This window comes from Eurypyga helias, unplaced genomic scaffold (genome assembly GCF_000690775.1).
Source record: "Eurypyga helias isolate BGI_N326 unplaced genomic scaffold, ASM69077v1 scaffold2550, whole genome shotgun sequence".
NCBI lineage: Eukaryota > Metazoa > Chordata > Aves > Eurypygiformes > Eurypygidae > Eurypyga > Eurypyga helias.
Genome location: NW_010226046.1, coordinates 18,058 through 42,760, shown reverse-complemented (window position 1 = coordinate 42,760; position 24,703 = coordinate 18,058). Strand labels below are relative to the sequence as shown.

The 24,703-nt window shown below is 40.0% G+C and overlaps 1 protein-coding gene across 1 annotated transcript; it reads right to left on the bottom strand.

Moving 5' to 3' along the window:
* Positions 1–2,545: 2,545 nt before the first annotated feature.
* Positions 2,546–24,477, bottom strand: EFNB2 (ephrin-B2). Its single transcript, XM_010151206.1, has 6 exons — positions 24,404–24,477; positions 22,583–22,606; positions 21,511–21,794; positions 5,431–5,523; positions 4,559–4,672; positions 2,546–2,959 (listed from the first exon to the last, which is right to left on the bottom strand). The coding sequence occupies exons 1-6, from the start codon at positions 24,475–24,477 to the stop codon at positions 2,577–2,579; spliced, it is 972 nt and encodes a 323-aa protein (XP_010149508.1). The 3' UTR covers positions 2,546–2,576.
* Between the last annotated feature and the right edge of the window lie 226 nt (positions 24,478–24,703).

Genomic DNA, 24,703 nt, shown 5'->3' with positions numbered 1-24,703 from the left:
TTAATGAAAATCAGTATCACTAAACCCATCTTTTCCCTACCTCCCCCTCCCCCAAAATAAAATCTTAATGACTTACAAGAGAACCTTGTATGGATGGATTCACAGAGAGGAAGGGTTGTTGAAAAGAATTACATATGTACTGTAGTTAGTCACCATGGTAACCTTCCACAGAACCATGGGTTGGGATTTTTTTGTTTTGTTTCTCTCTTTTGGACCAACATCCCAACATCATTTTCAGGTTCATGAAACAGAGAGAGTGATCATTTCTATGACAGATATTTTTTTTCTTTTCTTTTCTTTTTTGTTTTTTTTTTCTTGCAGGTGCTCAACAGAGATCTGAGAACCCCAAAATGCTGTTGCTGCATTTTCTTTCCAAATCAGAAAGCAAAGTGTTACCATAGTAACATGACTATGTTAGAAATGTCTATTTGCATAGCACATATAAAAGTAGAGGTTTTTTATTTCCTCGCCAGGGTGGGAGTTTCAGGGGAATAACCACGCTAAAGAAAAAACTCTAACCTGAAAACCCCCTCTACGAACCTCAACGAAACCTACTGAACACATCAGCCCGTAAGGCAAGGGAAAACACGACGCAGAAAATAAATGCCGGCACACCTTGTCACTGTTAAATACGTGATGCACTAGTAACATTGACTTCCTGATATTTTGGGCCTTAGATTTCCTAGTTTCTCTTATGAGATGCTTTGGATTTTCTTTTTTTTTTTTTAAATATGCTCCCATTGTTATTTTTGGATGGCTGACTTTTTTTCCCAGAAGCAGTTTCTTTTTTTTTTTAAATGTGTATATATATGCATATATATGCATATAAAAACACATGTGTGTATATACCTATATAGACACACACACACACATATATATATGTAAAATGATGACAAGTTAAGACTATTTTAATTGCCGCAAACTAATTTCACATCTTCTGGTGTAGATTCTGTGCAATCTCAAAATATATATTAGTAAAAAAAGCAAACCAAAACAAAAAAGTAAGAACGAACGAAGAAAAACTCTCACTTTATATCCCTTGTGTTCTATACACCTATTATAAATAAGACATAGCTTCCGTCTCCATCTCAGTGTCATAATTTATTTATTCTTACAGACTGCAAGAGGTTTGCCATGTGTGCTTTAACTTTGCAACAGAGCACCAATGAACTGCTGTGTCAGTCACAGTACCTATACTCACTGTGCAGGGACAGCAATTCAAGAAACCAAAGTGTCAGAACGGCTCAGTCAGAAAGAAATTCTGCCTTACTTTCAGAGATGAGAAAGGGTTGTGGTTCGGTGGGGTTTTTTTCACAACTTTACTAGTGATAGAATTACAGCTCATTTGACCCATTGGGTTATAATCACCTCGGTCAGATTTGGCTCTCCGCTATTTTCTTAAATGCTTTCCCTGTGTTTAGTATAATGTGATCGTATAGCAGCTGAGTCTGCTTAAAAGTCATCCAAAGCAGACTATGTTTTTGCCACAGCTTCAAAGCTGTGTGTTTTATTGCCAGTACCACAACAGCCCTGCCCTAATACATCCTCAGTGGCCTGCTATTGGCTTGTCCTCTCCAAGCCTGTTCACTTGCTAACAATACCCCTTTGTTCTACTGTATTGAAGGTACTGGGTTTTTTTCTGCACACTGGTATTTGATAACCATGAATTCCTTCAAATGCAGCCCTAATCCACTGCGCGTGTACTTGTGTCTCCTACTTGCCTCTTAAAACTTAGCATACCAAAGTGCTGTGCTAACTATTTTTTATTTTATTTCCTTCCCAGCTTCTATTTTTGAGGCAGCAGTATTCGACTGCAACTGCAGTCAGCCCTTCCCTCCACCACCCAGTCCTGCTTTGTTGACAGCCTAACTTTTTGGCTGGAAGGCTCCTTACTATCAAACACAATTTCTATAAATGCATTACCCATTCAAGTGAGGCTGCTGTGGCAGATGGATGGAGCGTGGATCTCCAAACATTAATGTTCCATCAGTGATTCAGGAGGTGGAGTGAAAGGAAATCTTATGTGAAGGATGGCAGAGCCCCGGATAACAGAAACAAATGGAATAGTGATGGACTAAAAGCAAGAGAACTTTAACAAGTCTTACTTGGACACCAAGGTCTGTGTGACAAATCCAGCACACACTGAGAGAGACACACAAAAGTCAGAAGATTGCATTTCAAGCTTGATATATCCTAGAGCACCTTCGCAGGATGCCTAGAGCTATTAACATCCACGGATCACTCCATCTTCCCTTGGCTTTTGTACATGCCTGAACGCCTGCTGCACATGGCTTTGAGGATGATGAATGTAACGAGTACAGCAATCAGAATGGGCATCTTCTACATAAAAGTCTTCCAGCTTTTAGTGAATACTTATTCACCGAGATAGGAATTCTACAGACTAGGTAAGCTGTCCAGCTCGCGTCGGCTCCCGGAGAAAGAGCTGTCGCCTTCTCCCCCCCTGTGCTTGAGTCAATGCTAGCGCACAAGGCATCATCACAAACCCCAACAGAAAGCATTTGACCAGTGAGTTTCCTCTACGACTCAGCTGTACCACAGAGTTGGTTGTGTGTTTCTCAGACCTTGTAATAAATGTTTGCTGGACTCTGAGGAGGCATCTCTTGAACTATGTACACAGGATGTCCATAGTCGCCGCTGACCTTTTCATAGTGGGGGCAAAAGACACTGTCTGCAGTCCTTAGAGGAATGATAATGTCACTGGGCTCAGAACCATTGTTGTTGCCACTGCGTTTTGGGGTGGCTAACGTACTAAGTGAGAGAGTTGTCGTGTGTTGCGGGGAATGCTTCCTGTGTCTTCTCCGGTACTTCAACAAAAGAACCACCAAAGTGATGATGATGACGATGAAAATGATGCACCCTGATGCAATCCCTGCAAATAAGGCCACCTCTGAACCCAGTATACTGGAATGCCCAGCCTTACTGCCATCTGTGCTAGATCCTGGAAAGAATGGAAATACAACAGACAAAAGTTATTGCCATCCTGCAACCAGTTTACGTTGCTTAAAAAAGTGTAGAGTAAGCAAGACTGGAAGAATTAACTGACAGCTAAACTTTGACAAACCAATTACCCTGTTAGATAGCTAAATGCAAACAGCCGAAGTCAGCAATCAATATTAAACAAGACTTTGTGTCTGTTGGTCTCACTTTTGTGCTGCTCCCAAACCACCCCGTTTCATACATCATCATCCATCAGGGGCGAGGACTGGCACTGACAAGGCAGCCTTTGATGCACACTGCATCTTTTAACAGATGCCGGCCAGCCTCGGGCAGCAGAGAGGGGTGGGGTGGGACTGTGAGGGGAAAATAGCACAGGGGAATGACAGTTCCCAGGACAAATGGTACTGTTCAGTGTCACACGTTGTTCTTCTGCTATTTTATCTTTTGCACATTGATTTAAGTTAAAACGTCTTTAGTGCCTCTTTACCGTGGACTGCTCTTGCTTGCACATGAAACAAAGGAGCTTAAGGCAGTGCAGGAGATAAGCAAAATGGCTACGGTATGTCCCTGTATTAACTTACACTTACTTAAAAGAAAACAACACCACGTATTTGGTAGCCAGGAAAATCTCATGTGCTGAACAGCCTGTTGACTATTTGGTGCCACCACAATGTCATATTATTTGTCACAAAAATTAAATGAGTGCTCACCTAACACTTTCTCACTTGAAAATTTAAACTGACTTCACTCTCTTGATGCCCACTCACAGGTGGAAGAATGCTGCAGATGCTACGTCCTCGTAACTGTGAACTTTTCCTACTGGAATCTCCATAGGAAATGGCTGAAGAGCCTTCCCAGCAACCACCATATCAAAGATTCATTAGCCTAGTAACTAATCACAGAGCTAGCAAGGAAAACTTGCAGCCCTTTTCAGGAACCCCAGAATCAACTGTCGGCAAGTTTTTCTTTCTTTTCCAACTCAACAAATTTTCTCCCAGAGGCCTTGGGTCTTAAGAATTAGGTTTTTCCTTGTCCAGCTAATGTCTGAAATGCATCCTGAAGATATTTGTTTGGAACCATCTTGTTTAGATAATTTTTTTTTTTGAAATATTTAAATTTAGTGAAAGACCAGCCATTCATGTGTAGACTTTATATGGTCAGTTAAAAGATCAGGACATTAATTATAGATGCTTTGAAATAAACTTTATAAATGGCTGTCGAGAACCACTTGATAATGTATTATACGGGAAGAGAAAGACAGAAAGACTCGTTCATCTGCCAGAGTACTAAATGTAAGGCAGCATTTACCATCGTAAAGCTGCTTAGCAAATGCCCTATCCAAAAACTTTACTGTAAATGAGTGATATTCTCACAAGATGTAATTAACTTCTGCTGCAGAGTGGAAGAGGGGAGACAACAGCCCTTGCCAAAACTTGCAGCTCCAAGACACTATCCACCGGGGCATCAGAACTGGCTTTACTTCGTCTCAGTAAGAGGACATCTGTTTTTCTGGCACTTTAATGGTAAAATAAAATGCGTCTCGGGACAAAGGAGGAGACTGCCAGAGCCCCATCCCAGGGACAAGCCCTGCCACACCTACCTGAGTGGTCCTTGACAAAGGGGCTGGTGGTGGAACTCTTCCCGTTGGTGCCAGCTTCCTGCTCGGGGCGCTTGGTGGGATCCGTGTGCCGGGGCAGCCCCGCTGAGTTGGGATCTAGGGGAGAGAAAGACGACTCATGCAGCTTTGGCGCTTGATGGTACAGAGCCTTGTAAGTCAGCTCTAGGTACCTCGTGAGACACGAATGGCTTTGAACAGAAGAGTCTTTATGCAGAGGTCTGGGAGATATAAGTACGTAATTTTCCTTTTACAGCAAAATGGTTATATTAGTTATTTCAGAGGTTTAAATTGTGAGGCCATCTGCAGAAACTATAGGGACTCCTGTAATTGGCAAGAAAAGCTTTGCAGATGACATTTCAGTTTAACTGAGGAAGTTGATTGACTACTAAACCAACTTCTACTTAGAAGAATAATTCTTTCTTCCTGCACAATAGGTTATCTATATGTGAAAAGAGACAATGAACAAAACCCTCTCTGTAATCGGAATTCATAACAAGCAAACTATAGAAATATTAGCTTCTCTCCTTTCATGTATTTTAAATAATTTTGAACAGCAAAGTTGTGGCTTTTGTTTTTAAAATAAAAATAAAAATGACTGAAACACACTACTCCCAGGTGACCTTCCCTTCTAAGGATCTCTCCAATGAAGAGATCTTATTATGCTAACCCTCCTCCTGTAGAAATCTGTCAGTAGCCAGAGAAGAGAAAATAGGCTTGGCTTTCAGACTATAAGGGAGGAATGACCACACTAGACTCGGTTGGCTCTCTGCTCTAGACTGCTAAAGGAAGCCTGAAAACTAAAAGGACACTGAGGCTGATCAAAGTGATTGCATGAAACAGCAGATGGTCTTTACCTTGTCCAACTTTCATGAGGATCTTCATGGTTTTTGTCTGGCACACCCCTCCCTCCTGGTTATCCAGGCCCTCCAAAGACCCATTTGATGTTGCTGATTAAAAATAAAAGAAAAATAAAAAAAGTAAAAATAAATAAAAATCAGGAAATCAACAGGTAAAGTGATGTGTTGAACATGAGTGTCTGAAAGCAGAAATCTTTCGATCTACCAGGACCTGTTCCTGCTGCTCGGGCTGACCTATGGAAAGTTGTGAAATGTTGAAAGCCAAAGGAACGAACACATTGGTAAACCATACAATATATACGAATGGAGGAATGTGTTATCGAGGTTTCAAATTTACCCAGTCACCTTGTTTTCTATGCACTACCGACTGACTGACTGCCTGACTTGGACGAAAACACGGCACCTTGAGAAAAGATGATGGAGTCAGCTGAAAAGGAAGCCCTGGCAGGCTCAGAGGAGCAAAGCACTGAAAATTCACCCTTTTTTTTTTCCCCCAACAATATCTTTATAATCACCACGTTACACCTGCTTCCTCTATTACAAATCTCCTGCTGGAAGAAGTGAAGGCATACAAAAGACCCAGGTGAAAGCTGAGATTCTGCACTGATTGGAAAACCATTTAATATTTTAAAGTACAATCTCACTTTTCTCAGCACTGAGGAGCCTCCGCGGGGGTGGGAAAACGCTCTATTCTCACGGAAACCTTTTAGCTCGTACAAACAAATGGGTGCTTTCCCCTGTGTTTATATTGTTCTCGCTTATCTAGGTGCCGGCTGGAACTGCACGCCCCGGCACAATCCCGCCACGAGCTGACACCGCAATGCGATGTGAGCGCAAAGCACAACTCCCTTGGAGAATCCAAAACGTTGAGTCACGGTCTAGGGTTGCACCGCCCCTGCCACCCAAGCCAGCTGTTGGTTGCAAACCCCCAACAGCTGCTGGACAACTATTTGGCAGCTTCCCCAGCCACGGGCATTGGCACCACTCCGCGCTGTGCCAGGCACAGGTCACGTCGGCGTGTGGGCTGGTTCCCTGACACGGTGGCAAAGCAGGCATGTCTGCCGACAGTGGACTCTGGCTTCACTATTTAGGGAACGCATCAGGGGTTTTCCCGCCCCGGTTGCCCTGGGAGTGGAAATTTCACCATCATTTCTCCAAGCTGTTTATCCAAGGCCCATGAGGCAGGTACAAGGAGGTTCATGCACTGGCACCGGGCCACCAGTCGGAGAAAACAAACAGAAAATGGGAGATATCAGAGCTCGCTGCTTGCCCTGACTGTGGCGAACTGCTTAAGCAGCACTTTCCAGCCTCTGCCCCTCTCCTTTCAGCTCGGGATCTAATTCAGCCAGGGCTTCACACTGTTCGGATCTTTGTTTTTAATTCTCGCCCCTTCTCTTTCGCCTTCCTTGGGGATTTTCTTTCAAATGCAGCCTATGTATATTTCCATTTTCCTTCACAATGTCTTCCTAGCCCCATGGCAGTATTTTTCTTGCTCTAATCTTCTCTCTAGCCATAAAGATATAAACCCCATACCGCTGAACCCTGCTTCCTAGCCTTTGATCTACTTCTTGGTTTTGTTCCCCTTCTGCCTCTTTTGTGACTAACTCGCATTACAGCCACCCCACAAACTTCCCAAATTGTGCTTTCTTTTCCTAAAATTCCCTTTTCCTTATACACAGTCCCTCCCAGTTCCTCCTCTTGTTCCCTCCCCCCTGTAAAAACATGAGAATGGCCATACATCCAACTACCTCTTTTTTTTTTCTTACTTGCAAAAGGACTTTTTAAAATATAAAAGAGCATGATGAGTAATTTAAGATAAAAGCCAATCTGAAATGTGCCACTGCAGTGCCAAGCTCAGAAAATAATGGAGACATATAGTTTTGTTTTCTTTTGTTTTTTTTTCCAGAGGGAAAAAAAATCAATACTAAGAACCCATTCTGGACATAAATCAAATGTGTCTTTGCTGAAAGTGTTTTTTATGACCTATTTGCCAACATACCAGCACAAGGACAAGGGGGAAAAAAAAGGCAGCAAAGAGAAAATACCAAAGCTGAGCATCAACTGAAATTACAACTAATAAGCACTGACTTTGTCTTGCGTTTTTTACTATTCTTCATTTGTTCTTTAAGCGAGGCAATGGGGGCTCACATCTCTTCTACCTGAACACCTTCTACTTGATTGTAATCGAATAGAGTGCTGCTTCTTCTGAACACCAATGCCTTTTTATTCTTTATAGGCCTATCCATTTAACCCACAGAGCAGGAGACCTCAGAAAGATGCAGAGGATGCAGCTTGACCTCAGTACGGAATAAGAAAGTAAGATGACAAAAAGAATGCAAAATTACTTGAAATACAGTCTCCAAAGGGGAATGCCCAGATGTACAATGAGTCTGGTTGTGTGCCTACGCGAGCGCAATCTGCCCCGCTCGCTTGCTAAAAGAATGCTTTCATAGCTTTGATGTCAGATGAATGAATTTGCAGAAGTATTCCCTTTTTCTGCAGTTCTTCAAGAGGTTTTCAGAAAGCCTACGTTATAGCTCAGAGTACAGACTGCTACGTCCCGAGGAACGGTGAATTTTCAAAGAGGAGCATTTCAGTGACAAAGCAAAGTTTCCATTTCAGCTTCTCCCTGTAATTAAACCGACAATTACCCAAGGCCACGGGAGGAAATTATTTTTCAAAATTCATTAAGACTATCGAAATATAACCTTATGTATCCCTAGTGTACCAGGAAGAAAGTGGGTAGTTTTAAACACATCATTTCAAGCATTGAAAAACTGAACAGAGAAAAAAGAAGTAATCTGGGACATCAGAGAAACCACATTTTCATACTGCTAATGCCCCTTGACAGTTTAGCGTGCAGAAGCCAAACAAGGGAGCAAGTACAAAATACTGCACACTTGCTGTTGCCTTTCTATATTGATCTCCAAATGAAAATTATACCCACTATCATGTAAGCTCCTCCACTGCACTCACACTTCTGCAGGAAAGTGACCCTGTACCTGGAGCATCTGCTCACACCGACAGGGTATTTAAAAAAAAAAGTGTCTGTGATAGGGGTTTTGGGTATAAATACAGAAACACAACACAATTTTTTTTGCGTCTAAAATGTAAATGTTACTCCCCGGTGTGTTTGTATCATCAAATGTTAGATCTTCCATCCAGTTTATTTTTATATACATAGATATAAAAAAAAAGAACCAGTTTGGGTTTTTTTAGGTCTAAATATGGTTATTTTAGAGGCAATTACTCACACATGAACTCATACATGGCCATACGGTAAGACAACCTGATACTACCTAAATATTAACATTAATAAACATAATTAATGATTAATATAAAGCTTCTTATGAGTATTAAACGTTCTCACGATCCCACACTTCACTTTCTATTACCACAGCAACACACAGGAAACTAAAAGTAAGTACAATGTTGCTAAACAGGTAGCAAAATATTTTTAAACTTTCTGATGGACAGGTACCTCTGATCTTCTGAGGCCTGTCCTGTTCCACTGGTGTCAATTGCAAAACTAATAATTACAGTCAAAAATGGACTAAATTATTCAGTCACCAGTTTATCCACGCCTATAAACAAATACATATAAATGCCCTAAAATCTCTATTAATTTTAAGACTTTCTGACAAAATCATAATAATTTATAGGCAATGTTTATAGCAGTCAGTCAAAAATTATGTTTGAGCTCCATATACACTGACACTGTGTGCCCGCATTCCTTAAATACAGCAGCAGCTGCCAGTTTATAAGGAATATAAGTTTGGGCTTTCAACTTTCAGAAAAAAAAATTACTTGCTACGAAATCAAGTTTAAGAGTCTGCTCATACATGCTTTGGGTAAGCTAGTATATATCTTCAGTTTCGTAAAACACTGCCTTAACATATCCTCTCCCTTACAGATGAGGAAATGAAATTATTCAGGCCAAAGAATTGCATTCCACTTCTGCCTTCACTTCTTCAAAATTTATAAATTATTAAAAATCCCCCAAAACAAATGTTTTTTAAAAAAAATCAATGTATGATTTTTGGCATTCATTTACTTTTAAAACTTCAGAAGAGTTGTTTATTGTATAAAATGTATTAGTCATAAAAGCAGAAGCAAGGAATCAGTGAGCGAAAGAGAGTCAGCTGACAAGAACAGTTCCTGGCTATGATTCTTATACAGTCCCCATGGAGAGGAAGTAATATTACATTTTAATATGTCTTCATTTGATTGTTATTACTCTGCCTCCCAGGAGGCTAAGCCACTGCATGGATCTTGGCTGTTTTCAACCTATCAGGCTGGTAACATTGCTCTAATCAGATGGAGAATTAAGCTGCTGGATTTGTGCCTGTATATAGCTTTTCATTCACAAAGAGATTAGAAATGAAGGCACAGTCACAAAAATTCGACTTCCTTTACTCCTAAAAAAACCACACATTACCAAGATGAAAAAATGCCATCACAATTACTTAAAACACCAGTAGACAAAAATCTCAGTCTCTCGATTCTTCTACAATTATTACTCGTACATTTATGTTTTAGGATTACAAAAAACAATACCTACTTGCAAATTAAATGTCATGTCCTTTGAACCAACACAACTTTACAACACATTTATTTCTAGAGCTTGAATATGAAATGGACTACATAGCTGAAGAGAGAAATTATGATTGTCGTATTCAATTTTCCAGTGAAAACTAAATGGAACTTAGAACACAGACTGTAGGAATGAATCAGTGGTGCCAAATGACGGGTGAGGGCAAAATTGGTTTTGTCCCCCCTTAGTGTGCTGGACAATACAAGTCACTTGGCAATGTATCAAAGACACATCACTGACAAATTCATCAATAATTATTTGCTGCACATGTAGATCTGTTAATAGAAAAATGAGAATTACAGATTTCTTTGGGGAAGATCAGTACTGTCCACTAATAGTGGTTTTCACCATTTTTTTTTCTTAAATACTTCTCGAATTCAGCATCAGAATATAGGTTTCTCAATATCAGAGCTAAATAGTGTCAAATAACCCTACCCATCTACACTTCTCCCCAGCTGTGCTTAGAAATGGAATGGAAAGCCTCAACAGCAGCAAAAATCCATGAAAGCTTTATATCCAACAGTAGTAAGACGTTATTCTTCAAGCAAAGCTCCACTTGATCTCATATGCACTCACAGGATTACTAAGAGCATGTAAAGCTTTTGAGGGTTTTTTATTTTATTAAGTAATAGAACACGATTTTGGCCAGGCATCGTGTGTTTGTGCTCTGACTGCTTTCATCTGCTTTTGGTTCTTTTAATGAATCTCTTAGTAAAGCACCAAATAAGTAATTCTTCTTTCCCATAAATTGTCTAAATTTATGGGACAGGTTTAAGAACACCAGAAATCACACACTGCGAAACCACAAATCACAGATCACAACACAGAGGTTGTTTCTAAACCAGCCAGGGATGAAGAACAAGGCAGCTGTTTTTTTTTTTAATTAAATGAAATTAAATTCTTTCCCCCACTCCCCTGCCTTAGTAGCCATGCCAGAACTGCATAGAGATCTGAAACAACCAAAAAAATTGTCCAGGACACTCACTAAAGAACAGGTAGCTTGGCAAACACTATGTTGGGTGAGCTGCAGAAAGTTTAGAGAAGGTAATTATACTAATTTCAACCACTAGCAGCTAACGGTTTACCCTTGCTTGTGGTGACAAAAAATGAGACTGACACTGAAACCTTCACTTTAAAAAAAAAGACATTTCCTTCCAAAATGTAGCTATCAGAGGTCCCAAACCTGGACCACAAGTGCTGAAACTCAAAGGCACTATGAACAGTTTGTCACCGTGTTGTCTGTGTTTTTTTTTTTGCTTAAACTAAATCTTATGGAGTGTTTATAAATACTCTTGAAGACAGACCTTTTTGCCCTCTATCCACACATGAGGCAAAATTTCTATGTGAAGGAAAGGAATAGAATTCTTCTTTCTTCTTTTCCACTTCTTATCCCTATTGTTTTTTTTAAACTAAGCCCTATGTTGTATGTCTCACGATTTATATTTAACAGGATCCACAAATTATATTCTGCACAGAGAGTAATCAGCAATTCCTTCTCCAGTCAAACTAAAACCAGAACAAAATGAAGTAAAATTAAAAAAAAAAAAAAAACCTCCCAAAAAAACCCACCAGGCCTCTTCTTGCCTCGAAGAAGGCAATGACTCAGCAGTGAAACTTTGTGATTCACTTTCTAACCACTGCTCTAAAATGTGTCTTGTCCAAATGTGAATGGTGTGACTTCTGGTACTTGGATAGGACTCATGATACAGAGTCTTTATATAATTACCCATAAAATTCTCCACTTGTTTGCATATGTCAAGAAAGGAACAGATTTTATTACCGTTTCAAATTATTTTGGGGGGCGTGCAATGTGGAGGAGACAAGCAAGACAGAGCCAATCAGTTCTGTCCTGTAATATGCCTTGGTATCTACCAACTGTTTAATCCCAGGCACACCTCTGGAAATCCATAGACTCTCCTTCCCTCATCTTACGTCATCTGACTGAGAGGGGCTGCCCAAGTATTAAACACAAAATAAGGAGAGAGTTCTTGTAAAGTTTCCCCCTTCCCTACATTCTGAATGATTCTCTTAAATTCCAGGGAGGTGTGGCATCATACAACAAGAATACAGGTGGTTAAAATGAACCCCTTTATGTCAACAAAGTCTTTCCATAAAGGGAAAAAGAGACAGTGAGCAAGACGGCGTTGGAAAGCTTCAAAAAAACCTGTGAGCTCCAACATCTTTCTGCTGCCTATCATTTTAAAAACACCACCACTTTATCTCTGGGTTAAGGAATATCACAGCTGAAGTGTAATAAACAGTAAACTATTTGCTGAATTATTATCCGTTGCAGAAGGTCACAGCATCCACCCACCCACAGCAAAATCCTACTTGCTCTACTGCTGTCAAGTGCCCCTTTACAAAATTCTCTTGGAATGATTTAGAGATTAAAAAAACACAAAGCATCACAATGCTGTATCACTATGAATGACAATTTAAGTCTTTCACTACAGTTAAGCATTTCTAAAAGTATTTCAGTTCTATATTTCACATACTCTGAGAAATGTTGTCAGATAATGATCTCCTACACACATGGCTGCTTCTAGTTTACATAAACAAATTATATATTTGTGAGTGCTGAAGTAACTGTGGCAGATGTAAGCCCACTAATTATGATGTATTCAGTGTATATCAGAAAGTATGCATATAAAACAGATTACTAGCTAGTTAACTTCACCAACCACAAACAAGTATTTTGCCCAAGTTCATCCTTTCTCCCGGCACACTACTGGCAAAAGCCTCTTGTAGATGGGGAGAAGTATCTCCCCACTACCACAGCAAGCTTTGCTAAACAGTTCAGCTAAACAGAACTAATAGAATTACTTAGCATTCGAGCTACACTGATTGTTACTAATGACAAGCAGGCTTGCTGGAAATGAAAGCAGAAGCTTTAACATTAAATGAGGACCTATTTTCTGTATCCCACAAGCTCAACACCACTCTTCAAGGATGCTCATCAGCCTTGAAAATCTCTCTGGTTTCTGTCTGTAGCACTTGGATAAGAAAGGGTTATAGTGAAAGTTCATAGTAAATAAATAACAAACCTTTTGCTCATTCTACTGTCACTAATTGCATGCAATGATATTAATGACCCAGTAATTGCTATACGAGTAGCACTGAAGTGGAAAACATCATTTTGAGGCAGAGTTCATCTCTAGGTGGTAGGACTTCACCAGTAACTGAGTTAATGCCTAGTGACAGTTTAGAATATAACACTATAGATGAGAAAATGTGCCAGTCTCATGGTTATAACAGTTTAGATGGACATGACGTTATTTGCTTTGACCACACAGAGTGCAGGAGTAACCCCAATAAAGTGCCACAGTCAGAGTTTGCCCTATAAATGAACCTCATTCCTTTCAGGGGAGATGCTCTATACTATAACAATCCAGAGCAATTTTCCACATGTTTGCTCCAATAAAAGAATACCTTCATCTCCTGCTTTTACATCAAGCACAACAAACGTGTGCTTTATTGCAAAACACAGAAAGCTATTTACATCATCTAACTATCCTTCAGCAACACAGAGTTTGGCGCCTTCGTACCGAGATCAATTATGATACTATTGGATGACTGTGCGCTTGGCAAAGATGATCAGAAGTTAAGCGCTCTTTTGATTGCACTACGCTCATGTTTGTGTTTAGAACCTTAAAATACCCACGGAGTAAAACTTAATGAAGGAACGCTGCTGAAATAAAGCAATCTGAATTTCCAAGGTGCTACGGGACCTCTAGTTCACATACTTGCCATAAGAAATTATGGGGTTTAGCTTTGTTAGAAACTATCACGTTGGCACATCTTGGTCCACTTTAAGAAACTTGGCTGGGACGGGTATGTTAAACCTCTGGCGTTTGGAATTTTGAAAAGTCAGAACTAGACAAGAGAACTGATACTTTTAATAATGACGCTCATACAGTTTTTAGTATTTCTCTAGAGTTTTAATCGTATAACATTAAAGCTTTTTAAATTATTATTATCTAAATAATGTCTTGATTATGCTACTAAAGATGCTGTGGCAGCCTCTGGATGGCAGATGGAATGGAATTTCAGGACAGAGGCCAAACACCTGGAAAGCAACTGGACAGAAATGGCACTGGGGGACCCGGTGGACACCAAGTCAACCATGAACCAGCTACATGCCCTTGCAGCAAAGGCGACCAACAGCCTCCCGGGCTGTGTTTGGCAGAGCATTGCTAGCAGCCAGGGGATCACCCTCCCCTTTATCAGCACTGAGGAGTTCACAGCTGGAGTGCCTGGTGCCATCATGGGCTCCCCAGTACAACACAGACATGGACTTACAGGAACAAGTCCAGTAAATGCTCATGGAGGCAATGAAGGAACTGGAGCACCAGTATAAGAGAAATAGGTGATGACCGGTGAAGAAAATGTTCAGGGGGACCTTATCCATAAGCATAAATACCCGGGGAAGGGAACGAGGCGTAAAGAAGAAAAACCTGGACTCTTCTCAATGGTGCCTGCTGGCAGAACAAGAAGCAATGGACACACACTGGAATTCAGGGAATGCTGTTTAAGCCTGAGAAAACATTTGTAAATATGAGGGTGACTGAGCATTGGAACAGGTTGTCCAGGCAGGCTGTGGGAGTCTCCAACCTTGGAGATATTCAAAACCCAGCTGGACATGATCCTGGGCAACTGGCTGCAGCTGAGCCTGCTTGAGCAGGGGCTCGAGCAGGGGACTAGATCATCTCCAGAAGTGCCGTCCAAATTCAGCTGTGCCGTGTTCTGCGATTAACTGCACTGCTGTGGTCCAACACATTTACGTGCTAACGTGGAATACCTGAAAAACGAATCTGTCTCAGTTTCCCTGGCAGGATTTGGATTCAGACTTGTGTTTCTCTCACAGGAGCTCAGTGAGCACATAAGGACAAGTCTGCTGCTGCGGCTTAGTTATTTTTGCTGCCTTCATCTAATGAAAAGAAAACACATAAATCATACTAACAAAGATCTGAACATGCTTTTTAAAACCAGTCTTATCAGCTTAATACGGACCCTTCTCCTGCTAAAACTACCTTAAGCCTAATCCTTTTACTCACAGAAATATTTGCATGATTTCCTTGGGACTGAAAAAAAGCAACTGGAAGACTGCCCACTAGAGCTTAGCTTTGTAGTCTGATTTATCAGAAATAAATCCTGAAATATTGTTCCTCCAAAGCTTCCAGGATTGACTCATGTCAGGAAAGAAAGTCCAAACTAACATTTAACCCTGTTTTTCAACCACTTCAACCCTGTGTTTTAGCCAATGCAGCGTCTCAGACAACAGAACATTTCCTGGCAATCCAGCTATGTAAAGACTTTAATGAGGTAAATAATTTCAAATATTTAAAATCAACTTCATTAAAGCCTTTACAAATGCTTATCCAGTTCCTGATGTTTTATTTTAGGACTTAAAATGCTGTAATATGTACCACATAAAATACAGGCAACTCTATAAAATAAAGACTGATCATCCCCCTTGATGAGATAAATGGTCATCACCAAACTTAGGTACAAAATGAAAGTTAAATGTGTTTCAGTGTGCTGATGCACTCCTGAGTTTCAGTTTAGACAGAAACCTTCTTCATAGCATGGCATGCCTCCCCAGTACACACCCCCTTGTTTTGAACAGTTACTCATACCCTGCATATAAAGCCTATAATACACACTCGGCGCAACCCTCTTCTGCATGTAGTCCCATTAAGCATGTATGTAAATCTAAGAACATATAAAACTTGTAGAAGATCAGCTGTTTTTTGCAAAGTACTTCATGTCCCTTATTGATACACATATATATATATTAAGACTTCTAAGTGAGAATATTGTATCTTTCTTTGTGAATGTGCTCTATTTCCAGTATTTATAAATTGTTTATGGGGAACTAAAAAAAGAGGAGAAAAATAAACACTGACTAGAAATAATATACAGCTTCCAATGAAATTTTAAACTCTTTTTAATTCATGACTGTTTCCTGAATAATTCTTTCTTCCAGTGTGAATAATTATTCTTCATTTTCCTCTGATTCCATATCTATTTGGAATACTTGTGGGGTGTGGGGGAGGATAAATGTATTTTTTTCACAAGATGCCATCAATTAACGAACTGAGCATTCCTATCTTTCATTTCCTTCCCTTAGGAATAGAGAAATATTTTTTATTACCTGCAGAACTATCTCTGTCTACTTTAAAGGAGATAAACGGGCGGTATCACCTAGGTAATTGCACTGAATATGAACAAAGTCCATCAATCTAAAATAGCCTTATTCTCTTACGAGACCTGTGTGGTCTGGGACAAAACCCCAAAGGACCACGACTCCATTAATCCTGTAGGTCTCAGACCCTGTTAGAAATCTGAAGCTGCACAGACAGTGATTTTTTTTCTCCAATAATATTATTTGTATGAGCTGTATTTATATTTAATTCAACAAGAGCTAAGTGCTATTGCTGATATAACCCTTAAAAGACTCTCTGCAAAGTCAAAGACTGACCTCTGGATATTATTTTACACTAAGAAGAAATCATTTATGTAATTTTCTGAGGAAGGAAGAGGAGAAGGAAAGGAAGAAAAAAAATTATCTTTGTACAACTGGAATCAGGGAGGCTATTATCACATAGGCTTTCATTAATCCCACCAAAAAATAAATAACGATAGATTCCTGGACCACAGAGTCTTTAACAAAAAGCATGAAAAATGTCTGTGTTGCAAAAGAAATACTGAGACCATTTATGTCATGGGTTTGGCTAGTTCAGAATCAACCTCCAAACAAAGAAAAAACTACTGTCTCATTTCAGGTAGCACTTGCTAAGGGTTTGGGAGGTTGCAGACTGAAACCTGCCTCAGAGAGGTGTCAGAATGTCCAGCCAGTCAGATTAGCCAGAGTTTAAACCGGTTGGTCATAATACCAAAATAACATTTTAATGTAAATCTATTTGGGCACGCAAAGAGATTTATTCTTCCCAGCTGGGACGTATTTCAGGGCACAATCTATATTGTCCTTTAATGTGTTCATCCTCAGACAGTTATTGCCCTTTAATTGTAACAGAATGACAAAGTGAAAACATAAAAGGCTTGTGATTTTTTCAAACGCAGCTAATGTTAAAGTTTCAGAATGACTGTTTCGATTTTAAAAGCCACAGTACCATTAAAGCAGTTATCCAAAATGTAATGCTACTACCCAGTGTAAACCTTTAAATCAGTCAGGGATCAAATACGCATATATGTTTTCTTAATTTAAGACAGAGGCCAATTATGTAAGTGGGTCACTTGAAAAAAGTTGACCAAAAAACATTTAAGCAAAGCTGTGTATTCCATTTTGCCAGTGTCAAAGCCAATGAGCATCATTAGCTCGGTAAGCTTGGCTAATGAGGTCGCAGCAGAGCAAGCATTTTAGAGGAACTCTTCTAGGACCATTCTGTAGCTCCTCCTCAAGTCCCAAGTATTTTTCACTGACAAAAAGCAAATTTTGAACAGGCAAAGACTTCATTGCAGGTGACTTATTTTTTAATACTGATAATCTTCAGACCATAATCTTCATTTTACTTATGCAAAAGGAGATGAAGTGAGCAGAGTATGTGCTTGGCCAAACTATCTCAGGAGCAGGATGGTGGCTCGAAGGCAAGCAACACTGCTCCCTTCCTTCTGGTGTGGCTTCCCGCAGGTTTACCCTCAGTGCAAACCCAGGGTACCACAGTGCTCTCCGTGCCCTCTGACTAAAGGCCAAGTTTGTTGGGAAGGGTTCAGGACAACTCCGGTTCACCAAAAAGTAAACACCTTTAGCACACTACATATGCTTGTAGAACGCTGACACATCTCCCTCCCACACAACCATCTGAGAGAAGTAGTGAAGCAGTTACACCACGACCCAAGTACTTGCAGATCCCCTAACACTGAGAAGATACTCATCACTCATTCTGAGCAATCCACAACAGCATAAAATTATACTTTATTCCCTAACCACACAAAGACACAAAAAGGCTTTGCAATGTAAACATCAGATTTGCAAATCTGCACACCCTTCTTCTGCTTAACTTTGCCCTTCGCACAGATATTTATGTTGTTGGGCATAATGTATCTTCCTTCATGCATCTGATTAAGGATTTCCTTAGAGAATTACGGTATGTTAGCTAAATGGTCGCATATTTTAGGATAATCTAACATTAATACTTCTGAGATCTCAAGTACATTTGACCATCTCCAGTTCTGCTGAAAAGAAATCAGGTAACTGTAGGAAAATTAATCTATTAATTTCCCAGGAACTAAATTGATGATAGCAAAGAAGAGAAAAGCAAGGACACTCAGTTACATCATTTATTCACTTTCACAATACCATTCAGTATCATCTTTCCAAGTACTGCTGTTCACAGAATTAACTCTTTGTATCCTGATACTCATATTGAGGAGTATCTTGCCAAGAAATGGATTATTTTTGGATTAACTCAGAAACTCACCTATGTTTTCAATTTTTAAGAAAATTGTGAACTGTGGAATGAGAAAAGTTTTATGTGCTTAGACCTAGGGAAGTATTGAGATCTCCTTCTGCTATACCTACCATGAATACATCTGGTTGATATTAAAATTATGGCTTGAAGAATTCCTGTACACTCTCATTACCCTAAAGATACACAGAGTTCAGGAAGCTGCTTCATCCTGTGTCATAACTCCTCACCCCAAAATGACTAAACCCCTAATCTGAATAGAGATTTTACTGTTTAATACAGCTCCACAAACCACATATTATTACCTTAGAAAAACAAACCATGTTTTCAAATAATGACAAGATGACAAAGGTACATGACGATGCACAAAACATTTAAAGGGCTGACAACAGCTTGTCAGCATAAACAGTGTCAGATCAGGCTGTAGACACAGCGACAGCAAGCACTGCAGAGGTGCTGGGCTCAGTAAACTCTTGTGTCAGGTTTGTTTGATGCCCCTTAGTCGAGGGAATACAAGATCCTAAAATAACTTCAAAACCAAAAGCTGGCATAGAAAATGCATCCTTGCCTTACTTCACAGCATTCTCATCGTCACCCCAAAACAAAACAATAAATCATGACAAAAATTAAAATTCCCAAACAAAGGGAGGGAGGGCAAATATCCAAGTCAGTGGGAGACCCAAGGCATTCCTCTTTTGGGCCCAAGCACATTTGCTAAATTACAGGTCTGGGAATAGGGATGTACGCAAACTATTTACAGACTGATTTGTGTACATGATGAAGATGTATTATATTACTTATAGAAATGACAGTAAACGTCCTGACTACGAGAACTTGCATCTGACAAAGCTGTGACAGGTCATGAGCATTTGAACATGAACTGTTAAAATCCTATCTAGCTCCAGCATCTCTGTAAAATGGTGTCCTAGCTGAGCCCTGGCCTAGTTTTCTACCCCTCTTAGTGTTTCTGAGACCAACATCACTGAGTTCATTGTTTTCTCCCTGAATCATAGAAAAGCGAGTTTTAGCTTCAGGATGTCAGGGTTTTCAGGGTTTGATATTTTTGTCCAACCTATTAAAATGTATGGGCAATCCTGCTGCAGCTCAGTTGGTATGCTAGCAATATAGTGATAAATTAGTCACTTGTTTATGCCAGAACGAGCAGGGAAAGTAATATCCTAAGGCACTCCAGCATTACTGCAAGGCCAGTGTGATTTTTGAGGCATTAGGCTGAAGGCTGAGCAAGTTCTTTCAACCAAACTATACTGTAATCTTCCAGGAAATGCAATGTCTATTATGTCTCATTGCCATAATGAAATAATTATACAAAACTAATGAAAATGAGACATACTTAATAATTCTCAGGGTAAATCCATGACACAGATACGACAGAACTGACAGGGTATCAGAAAGCTCCATTTGTGCCCATATTTTCAAGTAATAATTGTAACAGTGCCATTTGTTCCACTAGAGCTGGTCTGCTGTGGATGTTTTTAAAAACAGCACTTAATACTGAACATATTTCATCATTAAAGCCAACTGTTTGAGCGTGGTCATTTTTATGCTACACATTTTCACTGGAGTTACAGACAACTACTCAACATCTATTCTTGCAGCTTCTTCCCTGGTAAATCTCACTGGATTTCACTGAGAATTTTGTCAAAGTAAAATGCTGTGTAAGTGGGATCAGGTTTTTATACACCTCTCTGACTATAAACAGAGAAAGCACCCACATTAATCGATCTTTTTTGTCAAACCTGAAGAAACAATACATGGTGTTTTACATCTTCCACAACTGTTATTCAGTAACTTACATATTTAATACAGTGAATTCTTACCCAGTTTCTGTGATATACAATCTGGTTTATACATAATGACACAGTGTGTACCATTATGGGCATAACCAGGAAGTGAGCATTTATTTACATTAAATGCTTTTCCATTTTAGAAGTACTTGCTCAGAGCATTTGTAAAATTACCAAAATTTTTAACTAAGAAACTAAGAAAGATTTACAATGACAGACATTACATGAAATAGTTATCAGCAATCCAGTTTTCAAGGAGGTGAAAGAAATAAGACACACCAGTATCCAACTCCCTTGTAACTGCAGAAAAAACAATGCAGAGAATTCATCCATCTCCTAACTGGTGATCCTAAATGAGATCTGCAGGCCATAGTATTACAATGACAAAACCTAAACTAATGTAAATTGTTGTACTGCTGAGGTCTCAGCTTATGCTAACTCCTGATTCACATCTTAACTTCACACATCATAAGTAATTTGAATCACTAAACACAGTGCTTACCTCCAGACTCCTTTTCAGCCATAAATCCCTGATCAAACTAAAACTCACACAAAGTTTATACTGTTGGACACAGGCCAGTGTCACGCACATTCTTTTGACAAGCCCAGGACCATAAAAAAGAGGAAATCCAAGATCATGCTAGCCTAGGTTTTGCCCAAGAACCCTCCTAGCTCCTGTATGGACACAGTAGGTATGTACTGCAGCTAGGCATGCTCCACTAGAGCCCACCAGTAACCCTTATGGGGACATGACACTGTCAAAGTTAGTACCAAAGTAGCCAAAAGGTCAGTGCAAGAACCCCTGGACCACTGGAAAAAATGGCCAGCCATCTCACGTAAGATGTCTCAGCTCAGAATGGTCGGGCCATGCTACTCCTACTCTTGGCGTAAGGGCACCCAAGGCCAACAGCATGGCAGATCACCAGTGCTGCAAGCAGGAAACACCTCATGGTTTAGCTGCATATAGTATCAGTGTGAATAAGGACATGATACTGTGCCCAGCAGGAGAAGCCCTTTAGAGGCACACAAGTACAATCTAGTTTGGTTTACACCAACCAAGGAAAGAAGAGACATAGGCCCCATAGAAGTCAGGAATAATGTAGAAAATACGCTGGCAAGAAAATATTTTCAGAGAAAAAAATACAACGCCCTTCACATTCTTCTTCGTTTCCTTATAATGTAGCAGACAACATACAAAAGAACAAACAATTCTATTTAAAAGAATGATCAACTGATATATTGAACTTACATATGACGTAATAATCTTTGTTCTTCTGAAATTCCAGGCCCCAGAGATTAGGACTGAACTCTTGAAACTTGATGGTAAACTTAACATCTTGATCTGGCTTGGCACAGTTGAGTAGAGGTGTATTGTCCTTTTTAATAGCACAGCTATCTGCTTGGTCTTTATCAACCATGTAGACCTTGTAATATTCATACTGACCAACAGTTTTAGAGTCCACCTTTGGGCATATAATATCCAGTTTATCTCCTATCTGTGGATATAGTACCAATCCTTGTCCAGGAAGGAATCTAAAAAAAGAGGGAAAGAAAAAAAAAGAAAGAAAAAAAAAGGGGGAGAAATGTGAGACACTTGACAAAATATCATCCAGAAAAGTAGCAACTGCAATGGACAGAAAGGAACAAACACAGTTTCCAAAACCAAAATGACAGGCTGAGCAAACCAGATCTTAATAGTTTGGGCCTGACTCAATTTAATATCAACAAGATGTTTATTTAGATCTTGGAAATCACAGATGGATTTAGTTTTATAGTCTTCATCCCCAGTTTTGGGAACTCTAGAAGGTTTTATGACATTACTTCCGCATTTGGCCATTTACAGCAGCTAGTACGTCTGACGGGCTACAATCCTGTTTTTCCACTTTGGTAACATTTCTAGTATTCTTGCACATATTTTGCTAATTTTGGATATGGGAGAATGACAAGAATAAATCTTTCAAACCCTCTGAGCAGCCGTCTGGGAAAGGAAATAAGACTTTAAGAGTTAACAACATATTAAAATGCTGATTGGTGTTACTAGTATAACATAAAGGAACATCAGTCGCTCACCAGGACCATGACTATAAAACCGGGGTGGACAGAGATCTACCTCACTCAAAGACCACACATCCTTCTGATAAAACACTTTTCTCCAAGACAGTGTGACCACTCCACTACAGTGATTTCTTTTCATTAACTTCATCATTACCGTCATTATTTTAGCTCTTTTTTTAGTTCTTGTCCTACAAGGAAACATGGGTGTGCTTTTGCCTTAGTATAGATGAAGTCTTCTTACACAAACTGGCAGTGAGGTTTAATGCTTGGGGTTAGAATTGATATTGTATCTTTCCTACTCATTAATTAATAGGCAAACTTCACCCCTTCTTCAAATATAAATAATTACTTGTAGTATTGATTCATCCACAGAATGAGGACCCTTGTTCTCACAAGGACAAAAGCCACAGCAGGTTTGTTTGTTTCTTTCTCCGTAAGATATATTTGTTCCAATTAAGGCCAAGAAGTGTGTGTTTTAGAACCACAGCCAACAACACAACGTCCACAAATGCACAGACCTAAAAGCCTGACTTTCTTTCCTCTTTCTCCTGCCTGCCAGCCTTTTCCAAAGATCTTCCTTAATGGAGAATCGGCCTGAAAAACCGACAGAAACAATTGCCGCCTAATGAACACCCTTCTCCAAGTGCTAGCATTTAAACAGCACATGTAGTAAATCTAGCTTATTCACAGGCAGCCTTCCTGGAAACTTTAAATGGAGAGTATTAGGGCCCAGGCAGAACAAAGCTGTAGGCGTCAGTGACCTCCAGCCTCTGGCTTGGCTAAAGGAGCCCACCAGCACGTAGTAGTACTGAGGGAGAATTTACTAAATTAGGGAAAAGGATGATGTGACGCCCCAAATTTCAAATCCATCATTTACAACCGTTCGCTCCCACACAATGCGAGTTTATGATCTGTGCTAATTGAGCAGGATTATTTTCACTCACAAAGCCTATGTAAGAATTATATTTGTTGTGAATCAGCATGTAGCAGGACAAAGACATGTAATTACAGATTTAGGGAAAAAGAACAATGAAATGTTATGGCAAGAAAAGCAACTGTTGATGTATAAATCACTGCGCTCTTTTGTGTCGTGCAGTGTAATTTCCAGACTACAGAATCTAGGTTTGGCCACGGCTGTTCAGAGATGCACTGGAGATGGGGTAAAGCTGCGCCTCCTCCTCCTCCTCCAGCTCTCGGACATGCCAAAGGAACACGGTGACTACCGCCTCCAGAAAGCCGAACTGATGAAACAAATGGAGAGGTGGAAATGCATCCTCCTCGGCGTCACGGGCCTGGTGATGGACAACCGAAGGAAAGGCCAGCTCTGCAAGGGCGCCGAGGAAATGGCAAGAGGAAGACCTCAGCCAGAAAACGTTCCCAAGGGAGCAGCATGGATCCTGGCTCAGGCTCTCCTCCAGGATCGACTCTGACCAGGCAAAGGCAAAGGGACAGAGTCTCTGAGCTAACCTCCATCACCTGACTTTACCGCCTTGTCTGACCACAGCCCCATTTTACTGTGCTCCCGTGCAGCAGCATTGTACCATAAAGATGAAAATCACTCCTATTCCCCCATGCCAGGACAAAGGCTGGTCACTGTCGCTGCAAATATTTCTTCTTGCTAGTAATTGCTCTTCACGTAATGGGAATGTGTTATATCAAACACGCAAGATTTCTGAGGACCGGATCTTTGGTTTTAAATCAATCAATTTAGATTCCCATGCATAACAAATACAGAATTCATAAGGTTAGAAATGTGCACCTGTCTGTCACCATCAATAATACAACCTAAAAGGTGCCCTGAAAAACGAAAAACAACTATTCCAATTTCAGATTCTGTGTATATGTAAGTGTGTAATGAAGCAGCGGTGGTGTATGTTCTCCATGCAAACCCCGAGCGCAAATGGTGGGTTCAGAGGCGTCAGTGCCAGGCAATCCTCAGAAAGAGCTACTAGAGAGAAAGCACACTTGTGTGCCTCGGTTAAGTAGCCACGAATTGCCCCATAAAAGGTAGAGAACAGAACCACCCCCAGCAGACAGCTAAAACACATTTTACAAGAGCTTTAAACCGACACACTGTTAGACTTTACGGCAGGGGAATATTCTCGCTATGGCTCTGAAGTCTGTACAGTTTGAGAACTAAACTCACTAAACCTCCTTCCATTTGAGTTTCTGAACTTGTAGGATCTAACGCTGATGGGATTAGGAAAGAAAAAAGGCTGAAAATGAAGGGATTAATCTGAGAACTTGATTGTATTGAAATTTTTTACACAGTTTGCAGTTTTGACTGTGACCTTTGTGAGAAAGATATTTTTCCAATTTACTTTCCTTATTTTCTTACAACAATAAAGCACAAATATGGATGGAGAGAATAATAAAGTTTCACCTCA

Excerpts from the sequence above, each read along its gene's own strand:
- EFNB2 (XM_010151206.1), bottom strand. The coding sequence starts at position 24,477 with ATGGAAGGAGGTTTAGTGAGTTTAGTTCTCAAACTGTACAGACTTCAG. Across the intron at positions 22,607-24,403 it reads AGCGAGAATATTCCCCTGCC|ATACAATATCAATTCTAACC; the intron begins GTAAAGTCTAAC and ends TGAGTAGGAAAG. Across the intron at positions 5,524-21,510 it reads CAAAGATTATTACGTCATAT|CAACATCAAATGGGTCTTTG; the intron begins GTAAGTTCAATA and ends ATTTTTAATCAG.